General features: G+C 39.2%; 2 protein-coding genes across 2 annotated transcripts in view; one reads left to right on the top strand and one right to left on the bottom strand.

Annotated features, from left to right (window-relative positions):
• The window catches only part of gpr39 (G protein-coupled receptor 39), a 54,269-nt gene extending 52,799 nt beyond the window's left edge, over window positions 1–1,470 (top strand). The window contains exon 2 of the mRNA XM_022190223.2: window positions 968–1,470. Within this exon, the coding sequence (XP_022045915.2) occupies window positions 968–1,470 (503 nt within the window). The remainder of the gene's footprint in view (window positions 1–967) is intronic.
• The window catches only part of LOC110948610 (ly6/PLAUR domain-containing protein 1-like), a 29,862-nt gene continuing 12,421 nt past the window's right edge, over window positions 731–18,171 (bottom strand). The window contains exon 3 of the mRNA XM_022190224.2: window positions 731–5,067. Coding sequence (XP_022045916.1) covers window positions 4,826–5,067 — 242 coding nt within the window. The 3' untranslated portion in view covers window positions 731–4,825. The remainder of the gene's footprint in view (window positions 5,068–18,171) is intronic.

Genomic DNA, 18,171 nt, shown 5'->3' with positions numbered 1-18,171 from the left:
CTCCAGCACCCCCTGTGACCCTAATGAGGATAAAGCGGTGCATAGAGGATGGATGGATAAAGTCCTGCATCATTATGGGAACAGTACAACCATGGCTGGATAAAAAAAGAAGTAAAATGTCTTTATGCAGCATAATGAAGTTATAATGTCATACATCTAAAAAACAAACAATATAAAAAAATTATTTAATTAGCAAAAATTAAAAGTAAAGCAGGCATCAGTATGAACAACACATGTGGCCACAGTTATTACCAATACTGGGGAAAATGCCAGTGTACTATATTTTACTGTTTGCTTTTAACAGCCTCTACAAACTTAATGTTTTTCACACTACTCTGCATGTCAACTCTAGAATGTTTTACAATACTCTATAGATCTTTCAACAGCTTGCTGTATACTGTTTGTGAACTATGCTGTAATTATTTTATTGCTCAAGTATGTTTTATTTTGCTCTCAGTCTCTCTTATGTGTTTTATCTCCTCTCTGCTTTGTCTAAGCACAGCTTGTCGTTCATCCAAATAGTATCTGAATTTTTCTTACATAACTACAAATGTGACAGTCGAGACTTCTCAGTTGCAGCACAGAATTTTTTTTGTCCTTTTCCAAGATTTGGAAAGAGTTACTCTTGGTGAAAATGTTGATCAAAGGGCTTGTCAACAAGGCAAAAAAAAAACCAATTATACTTTGTTATTCCTTTCTATATGTTCTGGTGATGATAAATATTGCAATCTTGACTTTTTAAAATTGTATTTAATATGCATTTCAAACCACATATCATGTATTTCCTCCTGTTTCCGTACTATATTATATTGTATGTTATCATATTTTTAGCAAACTGACATATTAATCTTCTCTTAGCAAGAAAGCTGTTCCTTGAAACTGTCCTTTTGCTTTCATATTCTTCATGTTTTTTTCTGTCAGTGTTCCCTTTTTCTTTTCATCTTCTGTATTTGTGACTTTTCCCCAGGCCTCATCGTAGGATCGTTGATGGTGTGCTGGCTTCCCAACCAGATTCGACGTCTGATGATGGCCGCCCTGCCCAAGTCCCGCTGGACTACTTCCTACTTCCGGAGCTACGTCACCCTCCATCCAGTGGCCGACAGCTTCTTCTACCTCAGCTCCGTCATCAATCCGTTCCTCTACAACCTGTCCTCCAGGCAGTTCAGGGAGGTGTTTGTTCAGGTGCTGCGGTGCAAACTCACCATTGAACACATCAACAAACGCACACTGCAGTACTCCAATGCTGCCTCTGGGCGCTCCCTCCAACCTCTGCTGCTAAAGTCACTGCGTCGCAACAAGACGAGCCGTTCCACCGTAGCAGAGGACAAAACTCCACCCACTTTCACAACTTTTCAGACTCAAAGTGACTCAGGAGTGGGATCAGATACTCAGACATCATTGGGCATGACTGAACAGCCAGATTCATATCGCAAAGCAAAGATAGATGTTCCATCAGAGGATGAAATATAATGTGCTGTACAATTTAATGCAACACAGTCAAAATAAACATAGCATAAACTGCTTTTTCCATGAACGCTTTTGCTGTGGCATCAGAAACAAATATACAGATATTTCTTACACAAAGCAAACACAGTATAAGTTCAGACAGATCTTACAATATGACGCAACAAATAGGACATCTGGAAAAGACATTTAATCTAAAATTGTGAAATTGTTATCAAATCATAAAATGATTACACTAAAGCTCAGCCATTTAGTTAAGCATGAAACCCCACAGCTTCAGTTAAAGTTAAAGATACCAAGTGGACCACTAGTGGTTGGTTGTGCACTAATGAGTGGTTCCCTGTTGTGTTTGCAACTCATGTTCCAGCAGGCACATGAGGACAGCGGCCACAGCTGAAATAGCAGGTTGCACAATGATCTACAAGCTTTTAAAAAGAAACCACCGTAAAACAGTCTTTCAGAGATATATCAGTAAACAATAAATATGACCATTTCTGTATTTGTTGATATGAAAACTCCACAGGGTACCTTTAGGTTTCTGGCCACCTCCAAAGAAAAGGGAAACTTGATATTATGTGCTGCGACCTGCAATAGAGACACTTTTTATGTTAACCCCACTTTTGAAAAAGCAATGAAATATTGTATGTGGGGCACTTTAAAGTAGTTACCTTGTGCAGTAAAACACTGGCCCCAGTGCTCCTGCCACATTTAGAACACTCCCCTGAAGTCTCTTCTACTGTGCCAAATGCTGACCAATCAAGTTGAATGTCATTTTGGAGAAGAGGAAAAACATACAGCAAGCCAAATCTGGCGAGGTAGGAGCTACAGTTCTGCTGGTGCTGCCAAACAATATGTGTATTTTTTTCATATGCTGTTAGTGAGTGATGACATGTACCATATTCAGGTTATTTGGCCCAGATGTTCTCCCTCTTTAGAACATCACAGTGGAACTCAATGATGACAACTAGACTCCGAGGGACAAATTCATTGTGCACCGCAGCTTGAATGCAGAACAAAAGAGGGCATGCTCTTAGTTGTGCCGTTGACCTGATGTTCCTTCTTCAGTCTTTAGGACCTGTTGGGTCTCTAGGTTGTAGACCTAACTCGTCACCAGTGTTGATCTCCAACATGAAGGTCAGGTCACTTTGACACCGAATGTGATATTTGCTCTTTGCACAAATTTGAGGTCCACGGTGAAATCCCAACAACTGTTCAGAACTGGGGGCTGCACAGTGGCTTGGTGGTTAGCATTTTGGCCTTGCAGCTAGAAGATCCCAGGTTCGCGTCCTGGCCTTCCCGAGATCTTTCTGCATGGAGTTTGCATGCTCTTCTTTGTTTTTTCTGGTTACTCCGGCTTCCTCTCACAGTCCAAAACATGCTGAGGTTCATTCTGAATTGTCCGTAGGTGTGAAAGTGACTGTGATTGTTTGTCTCTATTTGTAGCCCTGTGATAGACTGGTGACCTGTCCAGGGTGTCCCCTCCTTTGCCCTTCGTCAGCTGGGATAGCCTCCAGCCTCCCCCCGTGACCCTAATGAGGATTAAGTGTTGTATAGATGATGGATGGATGGATGTTCAGAATTGGACTTCCAGAGAGTGCTCCAAACATGGCAGGAGCAGTAGGAGTGGTGTATCACTGCACAAGTTAAAATCAGATAGGATTTTGCTCGTAATTGAACGATCTCTACCAACTTTTTGCAGGTTTTGCTCATTCCTTACCTTGCTATATTATTTATAATCATATGTTCCCATATGCATTATCCCTTTCTCACTCTGAATCCTTTGTTTGTACTTGTGGAATGTCATCAGTTGTGCCCTAAGAACTGTTCTATTTCAGTTCCTACTCTGGCCTTTTCATTGAAGACACTTTGGAAGCTGATTTGTAGAGGACTGCTGAGTACCTTTCTGTTATTTCTGTACTTCTCCAGTCATCGCAACAGTTAGCAGCTCAGTCTCTGAGATAAACGGCCAACAATGTGAGCTTTCCTTTTGCCAAGGACTACAGTCTTATCTAAGCAAACCATGGCTCCGGCGTATTTGTATCGTTTTTATATATAACATAACATCTTTTGGAAAAATTTTGGCTGCAGAAGTAAATAAAAAATTAAAATATTTATTGTTGCCACATTATTTGCCTGAAGGTAAAATTATTACAACAGTGCTTTCTGACTCCGTGGAATTTGAAGTCATTTTATGTAGCCAGCAGACATTGCTGCATTTAAATAAATGTCAATGAATAGAGACAGTGCTGTCTAAATTAAAATAGATTTATTTTATAATTGAATGACAGGCTTTTAGCTGTATGTCACAGTCAAATAGATATTTAAAGTGATGATGGAGCAGGACAGGGACATACAGCTGTGTTGAAGTAAAATCACCAGAACCAAGTTGAGCTACTGTTATTAGCAAGGATGCTGCTGTCCCAATTGCAAAATGATTGTACTACATCCTCCCATCTTCAGGAGTTTGGATTCCACATTGAATTCAGACTTACTCTGTACTGCTAGAAGCGTCATGTTCAGTCATGTTTATCTAAGAAACTTTTGTAACTTCTTTGATCAAGTCTCATTGAAGAGACCTGATAGAAAAATGCCAAAAAGTCGACATGGTCCATCATCTTGGGGAGTCCCAGATTGCACAGCCCTACTTCATACCATATTTCAGTCAGCAGAGGGTGCTGTGATAAGTAGTTGAAAAAAGCCCCATATCAACATGAAGTTGTAGTTCTATCTACAACATCTGTGAACAAACTGTAAAGGCTGCTAAAGAATGAATGGAGGAAAGTTGTTGTCTACATCAAACCAACTATCTAACCTGCAGTTTTCTATCCACAATCATTGAGTGATATCATGGTGTCATTGATCGTATATTGTCTTTTTAAGTTTGTAGCATTGCAAAATTAGTGATTGTTCCAGGTAATTTTGCTCAGACAGCAAAAGCCATGGATTTACTCTGGAGATCTTCTCCTAAAAGAATCTACTCTTAGTTTCTTGCCAGTAATATGTCTTACTGGACTTCTAAATAATGACAAATGAGGGTGAACCACCTGTTGTCCAACGTAACTGCTAGAAGCTGTCCATGGCACTATCCTTACCCAGCTTCCCCTGAAGCCGCAACATGATCATCTTTAAGACATGACGCATGATTATGACATGTTCCAGTGTATGCAGTTTTTGCTTTTGAACTTTAGAGGCAAGCTGCAACAGAACGCCAGTAACTCACCAGAAGAAACACTCGATAAAGCTCGCTCACATATAAACATTTCAGTGTATTCATGTCTCAGCTTATATAGTTCCAGCTCCTGTGGTCTCTACTGTCAGCAGTAGAACATTTTTAACACACATCTCAGTGTACAAAGGTCTGTCAGCACAGGGTGGAGGACAGCAGGAGGACAATGTGGAGGAGAAACACTGGGAGCTGTGGCATGTTCAGGGCGATGGCAGCGGAGGGCTGGGGTCGTTTCCTCTGCCGTGGTCCATTACACAGTGGCGTGTTGCAGCAGGTGATACACACTGAGTTGAGCTTGCCGGTGCAGAACTGCTGGTAGCCAGAAGAAGCGATAAGACAGGCTCCTGATGAGGCACAGGACTTGCGATAGTGTATCCCTGAAAGAAGGACAGAAATGGATGTATTAGGATAATAATGAGAGGATTACAGTGTGTGTGTGTGTGTGTGTGTGTCGGAAAGTGAACAAGGACGGATACAGTGAGATGGGTGCATGTAATTGGGGATAAATAGGATCTATTCTTTCATCTAAGGGATCCCATCTTTGAGGGAAACATGAAATCAGGTCTTTATAGCTGCTAATGCGACTAAATCATTACACTAAACTGTCTTCTGTAGCTGTGGAACTCTGTGATTCTGACATCTTTTTTTCACTTGGAGTCACTGACAACAACCAGTGAGTCGCACAGTGGACTGTAAAACAGAGAATTGTGAACCATGCTGAAAAACCAGTGGTCCAGCAGAAACATGCATTAGCGAGTGACTCTTACAAGGCAGATGATGCAGTGGAACTGTGAGGTAGCAGCAACAAATACAAGCCATCAGTCAATCTATGGCAACGCTGGCAGGGCTGATAAAGACTGATTTACCCTGCAGCAAGACAAGCTGTTAGGATTATGGCCTAGTTTCCTTTTCCTTTTGACATTGAAAAAATGACAAGACATAACTCCATCATTTCCAAGTTCTTTTTCATTAAACAGTGAATTACATCTACTTGTTCTACTTTTGTAAGACATTAGGACACTAATAAGAAGTGAAAAGACAGCTGAGACAAATTACACTGACAATGTCTCAGTTACACTTTTTTTAAAAGACAGATGATGATTGAATTAAGCAGTTATATAAGTGAAATAAACTTTTAGTTATAGCTAGCTCAGGTGACCCTGAACACCTTAGTTATGCTGCTATCTGCACAGGCTGCTGGGAGACTTCCCATGGTGCACTGAGCATCTGTCCTCAACTCTTCTCTCTTTCATTCCCCGTACATTTATACGCCACCATTGCATGATATTGACCTTGTGTCTTCTCTGCCCTGTTGTTTGTGATTTCTCCTGATTGTCCTCTCTCCAGGAACACCCAAATCAAACGGGATCATCATTAGTTACACTAGCAATAACCCAAGCTTTGTCACACTGACACCCAGTTTGTTGCTTGGCTAATTTTTTACCTATAAATAGACATGTTGTGGCACACAGCCTGGTGTAAAGTCAACAGCACATTCATGTGACCTCACAACACACATCTACTGCAAATGTAACAATATATATGCATTTAAAATCAGACACATACTGCTATGATTTACTATTGTTAAAATAAATAATCAGGCACAAACACAAAACATTTTTGTTTTATTCATATCATTTAAATACTTGTCAGATATTTGATTGAAAATGTGCAAAAAATACTTCCTGTGAATGTCAATAAGGTTTAATTAAGGATTAATGAGGAGCACCTGAATTTGTGTCAACCACAGCTGCAGATACAGGTCCAAATCATTTCAATATTCATCCAGACATGCCTTTTTGGGTAATTTACACAGATGTTTTTCACTCATAGTCTGATTAAACTCACTCTCAGGACCATGTAATGTTACACACATCATAACTGACTGACATCTGCATTTAGAAACTTAAAAGCACATTTTGACTTGTCACAGTAGGAGAGCACGAGTGTAATTAAAAGCATTAAGCACACTTCGTTTCACTTTTGGCGAGCCAGTTTCAGCGTCCTGTTATTGTGCTGCCTCACTGAACTACACCACTGGTACAACTGATGAAAATTGCCCACCATTAACATCATTCATTACAGCTCCTACTGCGACTCTTCACGCGTGGTTTGAGGAGATCCTTCACAGCAGAGCTCCAGCTAATGCAGAATAATCTAAAACACTGCAGAAATACCAGTACGCCAGAAATTCTCCATAGCTCGGTCCCAAGGTTTAAATGATGTGAAGTGAACTCAGCATTAAATTACACCAAACTGAATTAACTCTTTAAGCCCAGTGCTTCTTTTTTTTATTTATTTCCAGTTGAAAAAAATTAAACATCTGCAAAACTGCGAAGGAACCTTGGGCTCTATGGATCGGAGACACTTGAGAGAATACTGAAATATAATTGTTATCCTAATCACCAGATCTTAGGCAGATTTGGAAAACTCCAGCAAGAGTTGACATTTTTACTTCCACAACCTTTGCAGGAAGGAGACAATTAACACTGATGTCACTGAGCCTGCTCTAAGAATTCTTCGTAGTAGCAGATGGTGGTGAATGTGCCAAACTTAGCAAATGTTGAAACGTGGTATTGGTTGTGACATTGCCTGGTCCTGGTACAGTTGTCTCCAGGGTGGAAACTCTACCATTTCAGTCCATTTCCACTTGTCACAGGGTGGAAATCTACTAAAATGGTATTTCCTTCACAATGTCAGACCTAAAACAAAATGACTTTCATTATTTAACCTCCATATATGGCCAGGCCACAATGCACATAGAGTATGTAAGCACTGTACACAGCACAGCAGACTCCTGACAATTGCATTGCCATTCTGAAGACATTTATATTTTACATTACCTTCTATTTAGGGTTATTCATCAACTACATAAATGTTCATTAATTGTCATTTAGTTTGTGATTTGTTCCATTTCAGTCATTTGTGAACTCTGTGATGAGATCATTTATTGTGCACCCATAAAGATTCAAGATTCAAGAGCCATCATCAAGAATCAAGATCAAGATCGAGAACTCAATCCAATCCTGCAGAGTTTCTGTAAAACGAAATGTTATTATTGAAACTTTCCCACCTTGATATTAACAAAGCTCTGTCAGTTCACTTTAAGTCTGTGCAGAAAGGAGCGTGAGGGTTCTGTGTAATTTGGTGAAAGAAAAATCCATCTCCCAAATGCTACACTTTAGGAGTCATTACAAGTGGCTGCATTCAATTTTTAAAGCTTGTCTGAAAAGCATCTGACAAAAGTTGATCTTCTCCACTAGTTGTAATCCACACCACAATGAAGTCTGAGAGGACAACCTCAGCTATGAGCAGTCCATTTGGCAGGATCATTTCCTCTCATATTTTGCACTATATACATGAAACGCTTCTTGGAACATGTCGACATTGTGAGATTACTGGAGGGGTGCTTTAGCATTTGGCTGACATTTCATTTCAAAGAAAGGCAGACGTGAGTACATGAACTTCCAGCAACCCCTGTAATACTTCACCCCCCTCTCTCCACCCAAGTGCAACAGATGCAGGCGAAGTAACACCCGCAGAACTGCATGTTCATTTAAATTGTGCATCCTGCCATGTCTTATATACTGCAAATATCAGCCGAGGTCCCAGAAGGTGCTGAGTAATCCAGTGGAAACAGTGTGAAATGTTGCAGAGCTCTGGAGGGAAAACTCTCTGTCTACTCACAGAGCTTGGAGATTAAAACCTGACTCACACTCTGTTTGTATCTCCGTTTTTTTCAGACTGTCGGATATGTGGCAGACACTTTTGAAGATCTCTTTTTTTATTTCCTACTCAAACCTTAAAATGGCAGTTAATAAAAATAACTCCCCGAAAAGAAGCATGTGAAACAAATACAGTCAATTATACTCACATAAAAAGAATGTAAAAATTATTGTCTTCTTTTAGATAACCAACACTTGAACCATCACCTATAGATCAAGATGGTATACTTGAACAGTACTACAAATCATATTAGTTTTTTAATCATGTATTCAACAAAAATATCAACAGATGTAATACTGTTCTGAGGAAAAACTAAGTTCTTCAGAAGCTTCAGAAGCTGGCATTATCCACTACAGCAGAACTTCAACCAGTGTCCAAGACCAGCTTTATCTACAAGCAAAATCTGTTCCTTTGAAAGATGTTTGAGGTATTCTTGCATATCTTGTCCCATTCACTTAAAATGGAATCAAATTTTGACTTTATCTAGACCATCCCATAACTCTTTATTTCATCTTTTTTTCAGTCACTGGTAAATTTGCTGCGTGCTTCGGATCATTATTCTGTTGAAAAGGGCACTTTAGGTTCAACCTCAACTGTTGGGATTCATAGCTGAACCTTTCTTCTCTTGGAGAAGACCAAACATGTAGACTGTTACTATGGCCAAACAACTTTATCTTTGATCCGTCTGTCAGAGGCAGATTATTTCAAAAGGTCGGCTCTTTGCTGTATGCTCACTACACGAGCGAATGTAATATTCTTCTGTGGACAATGTAAGTTTGGCCTCCTTCAGCAGAAACAACTTGTTCTTTAGCATGATTGTCCAGTCAGTCTTTGGCCCTGACTTGCTGAAATGTTTAAAAATTCTTCAAGGCAAAAGTCTTTCAGTTTTAAAATGTGTGATTTTCTTGCTTGTGCTGCCCATTCCACATCAATGGGATTCAAATCTGGCCTTAGGCGAAGTCATGCTAGGACCCTCTTTCTTCTCTTCGAGCCACTCCTTGGTGAATTGTCTCAGTGTGTTTAGGATCAACATCTTGCTGAAACTTTCATTTCTGGTTCAATTTCAACTTTTAGATGGATGGTCTTAAGTTATGTTCAAGCACTCATAAATGAATATCTAATATGAAGCAGAATTTGAAATTGAATCAATGAGTGCAAACTACCCAGTCTCTGAGGCCGTGAAGTAATCCAAAAGCAAACATTTCCACCACAGTGTTGCATATTTGGTCAGAGGTTCTTCTTCAAATACTCGGAAAATCTGTCTTCGGTTCAAACATGTCAGCTGTTACTGAGTTCATCTTTGATTCATTTGTCCAGAGCACTTTATTCCAAAAGGCCTGCTGGTTGTTGTATGTTTACAACAAAGAGCAAACTGCATGCACTGTTTTGCGCTAATGTTCGTTTTGGACACTCAAGGCTTTTTCCTGACATTTTGGCACAAACAGCTGCAGAGTTGCCTTCATATCCTGTGATGAAATCTTGGGCTTCATGGAAACTTGTTTTTGTGCCTTGGATAAAGTAGAAATTATTTGAAATCTGCTTCACTTGTAGATGATTTTCCTCAAAGTGGAAACATGTAGTTCACATACTTTGGAGATCTTCAAAAATAATTATGAGCCTAGCAAAGCCATCCTTTTACTGAAGGTCCCGGCGAACTCTTTACATCATGGCATGATGGCATCATCCATCTCAATAGCAAAGAGAACAACACACCCAGATGTGGGAGGTTTAATTTAGGACAAGCTCCACCTGACGTTCATTAAGGAGGTTCTAATCTTTGTCACATAGTCCAATTCTAAGCCAACAGATCTCCATGTGTGATGAAAGTATTTCTTCTAATTTAAATTATGAAACTTTATTAAAATAAGCTCAAATGTTTCTTTGTCCAACTTTGGTGAAAAATTCAACAGTTTTCACATGCTTCTTTCTCACATCACTGGATGTGAAATAACTCAGAATAAAAAAATCCTGCGGTCGTAAATGGCTATATAATCTGTTGGTTTTTATCTTCAGCAGTAACTGGAAAAAAGCAAGAGCCAATAATACGGGCAGTCAGTGGAAAATGAGCTGCAATAAAAGTGGGAAGTGTCACTGGCTGAGAATACAGATTTCATGGCTTTTCTCATCTCTCAAACAATCACGCAGGCTATTTACTGATGTGCTGGCTGTCAGTGATGCTCACTAACTGCTCTTTAGTCTCGTCATACTCATTCATACATTTACCTGGAGGGTCATCACCCTTCGTGCTTGATCACTTTGATTCAGCGTTTTCAAACCTCAGCCACAGTGTTTAGTAATCAGACTTCAGTTTTTTGTTATTTGCCCTAATTGCATCATGTATAGTTCTCTCTCTTCAGCTTTCTGACACTGTTTACAAGGCAGGTATTTCAGCTGTCTCTCTTGCATTTAAACTGACCATTTAAGTGCTTTTATCTCTTTGTTGTCAACTGAGAACTCAGCTGCTTTCAGTGCTTACGCTTTGATTGACGTTTCAACTGCATTCAGCCCCTAAACATCAACTGAAACAATTTTTATTCTTCAGCTGACAGCTCAAAATGACATTTTAACAGCTGACATTTTCACCTCTTACTCTTTAAAACGACAGGTCAGCGGCTTTCATTGCTCCCTCTTCACATGGTAGTTCTACTCTGCTGCTTTAGTGCTGGTGAAAAGCTGACAGGATGCAGTCTGACTGCCGTTTGAGAAGTTCGTCAGTCTTTCGTAGCTTTCAGAATTGATCAGTTGGAGCTGGGAAATCTTAAGCAAACACAGAAATACAGGAAAGACTGCAAAGACTTCATGATCAGAAGTCTATTACTTTCCATTTAGAACACCTGTCAGGAAACTAAAAGGAATAGTAAATAACTAAGCCGAGAACAAAAAGGGTTTGAATCAACACATCTTCTACACAATCCTCAAATGACAGATTAATCTACAGCACTCCCACAGTCCCAGAAGGTGATGTTGTTTTATCTTGTGCTCACGAGATAATCATCTTGTGCAAATTATGCTATGTGCACAAGAGATACTAATGAGAATGATAATGGAGTAATTTGGTGCAGGTGCAACAATGACACACACACACACACACACACACACACACACACACACACACACACACACACACACACACACACACACACACACACACACAAAGACAAAGTCCCGAGAATAGATTTAATCAACCGAAATTATTCAAATCACCTGTTTGTGTTCCATGAAAACCTTAGTCAATGGTTTAATTAAAAGTTTAAAAAAGGAAAAAAAAAGAAATTCTGCAACAAACTCAAGAGTTGGGCTGCACAGACTGATGTCTCTGTTTAAACAGGAGCTGCACAACACACATTAAAACAAGCGAATGGATGTCCAAGTCTGCCCATTCCCGTTCTCTCCCCTCACCTCTGTAATACAGTGTTTCAAACAATGGGGGTTGGAAGAATCGAAAAAGTTCCAAAACAATTAGAAATTGCAGATTTAACCCATAATTGTTACAAAATCTAAAAATAGCGGGTACATCTAAAATAAAACCATGCAAATGAACGTGACCCCTGAGGTGATTACAGCAGATTAGCAACAGCATCAGCTGCAGCAGCTCAGTTTAAACACTGATCACGATGATCTCTGAGTGGCCGTCCACAAAATTAAACCCAGAACAGACTAGATGTGCTCACAGCAGTGTCGACTCATCATATTAGGGGAGGTAACTTTGAAATTTAATGGGCAAAAACACTTCCACATGAAGTAACAATGAAGGAGTCTGCTGCTCATTACGCACATGTATGTTTACTACTCTTTACACGTGGAGATGACTTTGACTGATTTATTGTGCTACTAGCTCATATTACATCACTATAAAATAATGTTATAGTTGTTCGGATGTTGTGTTTCTTTAATTGTTGTGGGTAATTCCAGAATTGGAGGACATTTTATGCCCCCCCCCCTCCCCCCTCCAAATTTCAAATAATTCGTGTACAAAATACTAAAACATGCAGTTGTTGTGTAAATGTCATGTGACTAAAAAAAAAAACTAGGAGAAAAGAATGCTTGAAAATATTTTTTAAAATATTAAATTAGTCTGGAGTTCCCCCTAAAATGCCATTTTTCTCTTGTCCCACCCCAACAATGACCGAACTGAATCTCAAATAAATTGAAATCTCCTTTTTTTGAATTTTTTTTTTTTCACTGATGTCTTTTGTAATTGTGGGAAAAATAATTTAATCAGCATGCTATTTTAAATAATTATTATGCATGGAGCGTGTGTTAGCATAACCTTTTTAGCTGGTAGAAGAAGAAGAAAACAGTGAATCACATGATACGCTGGGATTAACATCATCCAACAGTTTACCAAAAGAATCTGTAGAGCAAAAGTGTGTATTTCAATCCAGTCTGTTTCATTTAACACCTTCAAACAATCACTCATGTACATATTTCTGTGCTATATAGTTATTCCAGACAGTGAATTTACTTGGATACTAGGATTGCTTTTAGACTTGTCAGAAGTGGCAGGTTTTCTGCTGCCTGAAGGCAAACATGTCTAGCAATGGAAACTGCAATGAAAAGAGATGATATACTACCCATTACACAGATCATTAAAAGCAGAATAATAAAAACTGTCTTTTGAGATAGTTGTGTTAAATGTGGCTCCTTTTCATACAATTAAGGCTAGAAAGTTTCTTATTTTTCCTTTCAGATGAGTTGACAAAGTTTTGGAGAAACTATCCATCAAAACTTTGTCACGCCATTTTAAGGACTATTTCCATTTATTACTTATTTCTCTCTTTTTGCGGTTGTTGGTTTTGTTTTGTATAGAACTGGTCACCACTATACTAAAAGCTTGTAGCAGACTGTTAATTCACTTTCAAGTCACTGTGTAGAAGTGTAATCAACGTGTAGAGATGTGAGGTGAGTCTTCATCGAGGCCTAATCAGTCTCAGCTCGGCTGCTCTCTGAGCACGTGAATTTGATTCACGTCGAATCACTTTGTCTCTACAGCGCCGCTCTCAACAGATTCCTCTGAATCTACCATGCTAGGAAGCAGGGCTTAACAAAAGGAACAAAGTGGTTCTAGGTCATTTAATTATCTGAGATAATCAGCACCCTGTAGTCCATTAATGTAACAGTAGTTCAGTACAGCTCCAAACTGCAGCGATGATACACCACATAAGACTCACTCTCACGCTGCTGCCCAACATAGGCCTTTGATCTTACAACATTAAGTATTATGTCATATATTCAGTCAGCATAAAGACACCAAGACTATGAACATTTTTACCAAACAACGAAGCACATAACTGATAATATTGATGGTGCTCCATAACTCGATATTTTCATACAAGTGACAGTGTGGATTTGATACACACACACACACACACACACACACACACACACACACACACACACACACACACACACACACACACACACACACACACACACACATATATATAAAACATATACACTACTGTTCAAAAGTGTGGGGTCACCCTTACAGTTTCATGTTTTCCATGAACACTCACACTTTATTCATGTGCTAACATAATTGCACAAGGGTTTTCTAATCATCAATTAGCCTTCCAACACCATCAGCTAACACAGTGTAGCATTAGAACACAGGAGTTATTATGGTGGGTTTCTCTCTTTGCTTTCAGTTAGACTGTACAAATACAATGTAGAATATTTTCATTGTATTCCAACTTGTTTGCATACAAAAAAAGCGAGTGGAGTTACAACAAGCTTTTCTGTTACCCTAAGAGCGCAAATGTAGCTTCCACCTACCTTCACCTACCACAATTTCCAGCTTTCCGACCTTCTTCTACTGCTAAAGAGGAGGGCAGCTGCCTGATCTGCAACAAGCAAGTCCTGTCTGTATGTAAAGAAAACCTGACTCATGTTACACATTCAGATGTTAGTGTCTACCTTCCTGCATCTGCAGTCAGAGGCTTCTCCATACTCATCTAGATGATGTACAGATATCAGTAAAAGCAACATGAAAGGAAGAAACATATACACTATATTTAGTAAAAGTACACTAAACAGAAAACTGACATTTTACAGTGAAGTCTGAGCATTTTTTTCTGGTTTTGAAATCTCTTGGTCAGGTCATCTGAAGGTTCTGCACATCATCTTAGCTCTTCAGGACAAAGACCTCAGATGAATTTGAGATGAACATTTGAAATGAACATTATTAAATATTTAATGGATATTTTTTTATTTAATTTATTTTTCTACTTGAGAGTAGATAGTCTTTCCTTGTTGACAATATGCAGCTATTGGTTAATGCCTTTCAAATATTTGTCATTTCTGATAATATAGAAAGGGAAAAAATGCTTGTTTGTTACTGTTTTCTTTGCTTTACAAAAAACATACTAAACCATGACTCAGGCTGTATATGTGTTGTCCTGTAATTGCATTTGAAAACTAACTGTATGCTTCATCATGACATGGGGAGATTTTTTTCATGTCTGATTGATCATCAATACCTTACACCTGATTTTAAAAATCAGGCACTTACTATGAATTTATCTATTGACCGCTTAAGAGTCAGAGGTAGGTGATAATTTAATTGACTGCTTCCCTTCTACTTCAGAACTCATCCAGAGGAAATAACAAAGTCCCATCAAAATAATCATTACTTTCACTGCCCGTCCACAAAAAGGCTGGAGGGGCGGCTGCAGATAAATGTGCTGAGACAGTGCAGGACTTTAAGTATGATACTAAAACGTAGTGATACTAAAACAGTGAGGCTGAGGTTGCCTCAGCTTCACTGTTGTTAAACTGACTGCTTTGACACACCTGCACAAAGTATTTATTTACTTTGTTCATTGCTGTTTTTTTTTTCCTGACATTCTAACAGAGACCTGGAGGACATGCAGCAAAAGTCTGTTACAGATTAGAGGTTTCTTTTTACACCGTAAATTTCCACCTAAGCTATAGTTAGATTTATTTCAGGTATTACTTTGAGAATATATGTTGCCAGGAGGCTCTAATTCAAAAGATGTGTCTCATTTGTTTAGCAACTAACAGCATAGTGAAATTCACACAGCAGCACAGTGGGACACTACAAGGTTTGAGGAGGGATTTCATTTAATCTGCGTGGGTTGGATCTTAAAATTCAGCCTTCAATCTAAATTACGTTGCTGAGTTAATTAATGAGGAAAAGGGTGAAAATTCTTAACAACTTTGGATGCTGAGAGAACTAACAGGTTCTCGTTTAATGAGAATCGGCATGGTTGGCTGCACACGGAGGACTAAAAAGACCAATATGTCCAAGTGTCTCGAGGTCCTTGTTTTGCTCCTCTAATCCCTTTTTAACCATACAAATTAAGCAATTCCTGGCACTGCTTGTACTTGTGTCGTTTTGACAGAAGCAAGGTACTGTTCTGCCTGTTGAAGCATATAGATCAGCTGGATCCCAAGCCGGGACGCAAACCAGAGATCTTCTATCTCTGATGCGACGGTGCTACAAACTGAGCCAGTCAAAGAAACACAGCTTATCTAAATGTAGAACTTTATTTTTGCATTATTTGTGACAATGACCGGACTGTCCTTGACATGTGGAAAATGTCTACTTACTGATGGAATGGTACATTACCCTCGGTGTGGTAGGCATGCATGAATCTGCTCTTTGGGGTTTATTATCCATCTAAATTAAACTAGACTTTGCAGTGAAATTAGACGACAGTTGCTATATGAGCTGCCATAAAGATGTCACCAAGATAAATGGTCAGTAGGGATAATAAATTGATAGCAGGTATTTTTTGGTGATGAAAGTCAGATTTTCATCAAGAAATCAAAGTAATTAAATTCAGCACTTTTATGATCTTTATCAAAGGCAGCTCTATCCCAAAACAGCAGCAGAATGATGTAGATGTGTACACAAGTTCAACTGGGGAGAGACGAGCCTAAAGAAGCGGAGGAAGTCTCAAAATGTTTTATTTATACAATATAACGCATTAAACACAAGCTGTCAAATTCAGAAATTTTCATATTATAACCAGTATTTGCAGAAAATTTCAAAACTCATGATGACCATCACACCAAAGAGCTGAACCAGTTGCTGTAGATCTAACCACCAACATATTATCCAGCAGTGAATATGCTAAAGCTAGTCAACTACACCTCGCAAACAGAACTAAAGGTTCACGCAGTTATTTACATAGTTATTAGACTCACTTGTACCATCACATTCTGTTCGGTAACTAACCTTTTTTGTAGTGCTGTAACTGTACTAGTTAGCCATAGCCTCCTCTATAACGGACTCATGGGTTATACAGTGCCTTGTGAAAGCATTCAGAATACTTTCACAAGGCACTGTACAACTAAACTGCCTTACATTTTTAGGGGAATGTATTTTTAATGGAAGCTTCTCCACTATCAAGGAGCTACAAAGTCAACATTAGAAGGATAGAGAGGTGGTGAAGGTTTTAGTCTGATGCAGAATTTGCACATATATTACCAGTCATAGGTTTGGACACACCTTGTCAGTCAAAACATGTTTTATGTTTTAGATTCTTCAAATTAGGCGCCCTTTGCTTTGATTACTGCTTTGCACACTCTTGGCATTCTCTAGATGAGCTTCATGAGGTAGTCACCTGAAATGGTTTTCACTTCACAGGTGTGCCTTGTCAAGGTTGATTTGTGGAATTTCTTGCCTTCTTAATGGGGTTGGAACCATCAGTTGTGTTGTGCAGAAGTTGGTACACAGTTGACAGCCCTATTTGACACCTGTTAGAATCCATATTATGGCAAGAACCAATCAGCTGACGAAAGACAAGCAACAGTCCATCATTACTTTAAGAAGGAAGGTCAGTCAGTCTAGAAAACTGCAAAAACTTTGACTGTATCCCCAAGTGCAGTCACAAAAACCATCAAGTGCTACGACGAAACTGGCTCACATGAAGACCGCACCAGGAAAGGAAGACAAGAGTCACTTCTGCTGCTGAGGATAAGTTCATCCGAGTCACCAGTCTCAGAAATGGCAAGTTAACAGCACCTCAGAGTAGAGCCCAGATAAATGCCACACAGAGTTCTCGTAGCAGACACATCTCTACATCAACTGTTCAGAGGAGACTGCACCAATCAGGCCTTTATGGTCAAATAGCTGCTAAGAAACCACTACTAAGGAAAAGCAACTACCAGAGAGTTTGTTTGGGCCAAGAAACACAAGGAATGTACATTAGATCAGTGGAAATCTGTGCTTAGCCCCGATGAGTCCACATTTGAGATCATTGGTTCAACGGGCCATGTCTTTGTGTGATACAGTTGCATTAGAAACAGCAGCTGTTGTGATTTGCATCATGTGTATGAGGCTATGTCAGCAGTATCAGTGCATGACCAACAGAAGATACACTGGGCTTATATTTCCAATTAAACTATTATTGGCTTGTATTGCTGACTCCTGTGTGACAGTGAAAAACCTCTGAGGCACAAAAGACCAAGTGAATTCCTGTTATTATTAATTCTATTATTATTGGCAATGTCCCCAAAACAACAGAAAAATCATTAGTGTTAGCAGGTAATGTTGCTAACGTTACCATTAGCTTTGATCGTATGCCCACAGGTCAGAGCTCTGTGGTAACTGTAATGCTGATCGGGCTTTCTGAGATGATGGAAACATTAAGACCGATTAAAATCCAATAAAAAAGGACTGGGTGGGTTAATGTGTTTTCATGACAGCTGTGCATCAGTGCAACCTAAACTCAATCACTGTTTACATCTGTTTCCTTTATCTCTGCTCTCAGGGCTCACAGATAATA

Source organism: Acanthochromis polyacanthus, chromosome 14, assembly GCF_021347895.1.
Source record: "Acanthochromis polyacanthus isolate Apoly-LR-REF ecotype Palm Island chromosome 14, KAUST_Apoly_ChrSc, whole genome shotgun sequence".
Lineage (NCBI taxonomy): Eukaryota > Metazoa > Chordata > Actinopteri > Pomacentridae > Acanthochromis > Acanthochromis polyacanthus.
This window is presented reverse-complemented; position numbering and strand designations above follow the sequence as displayed.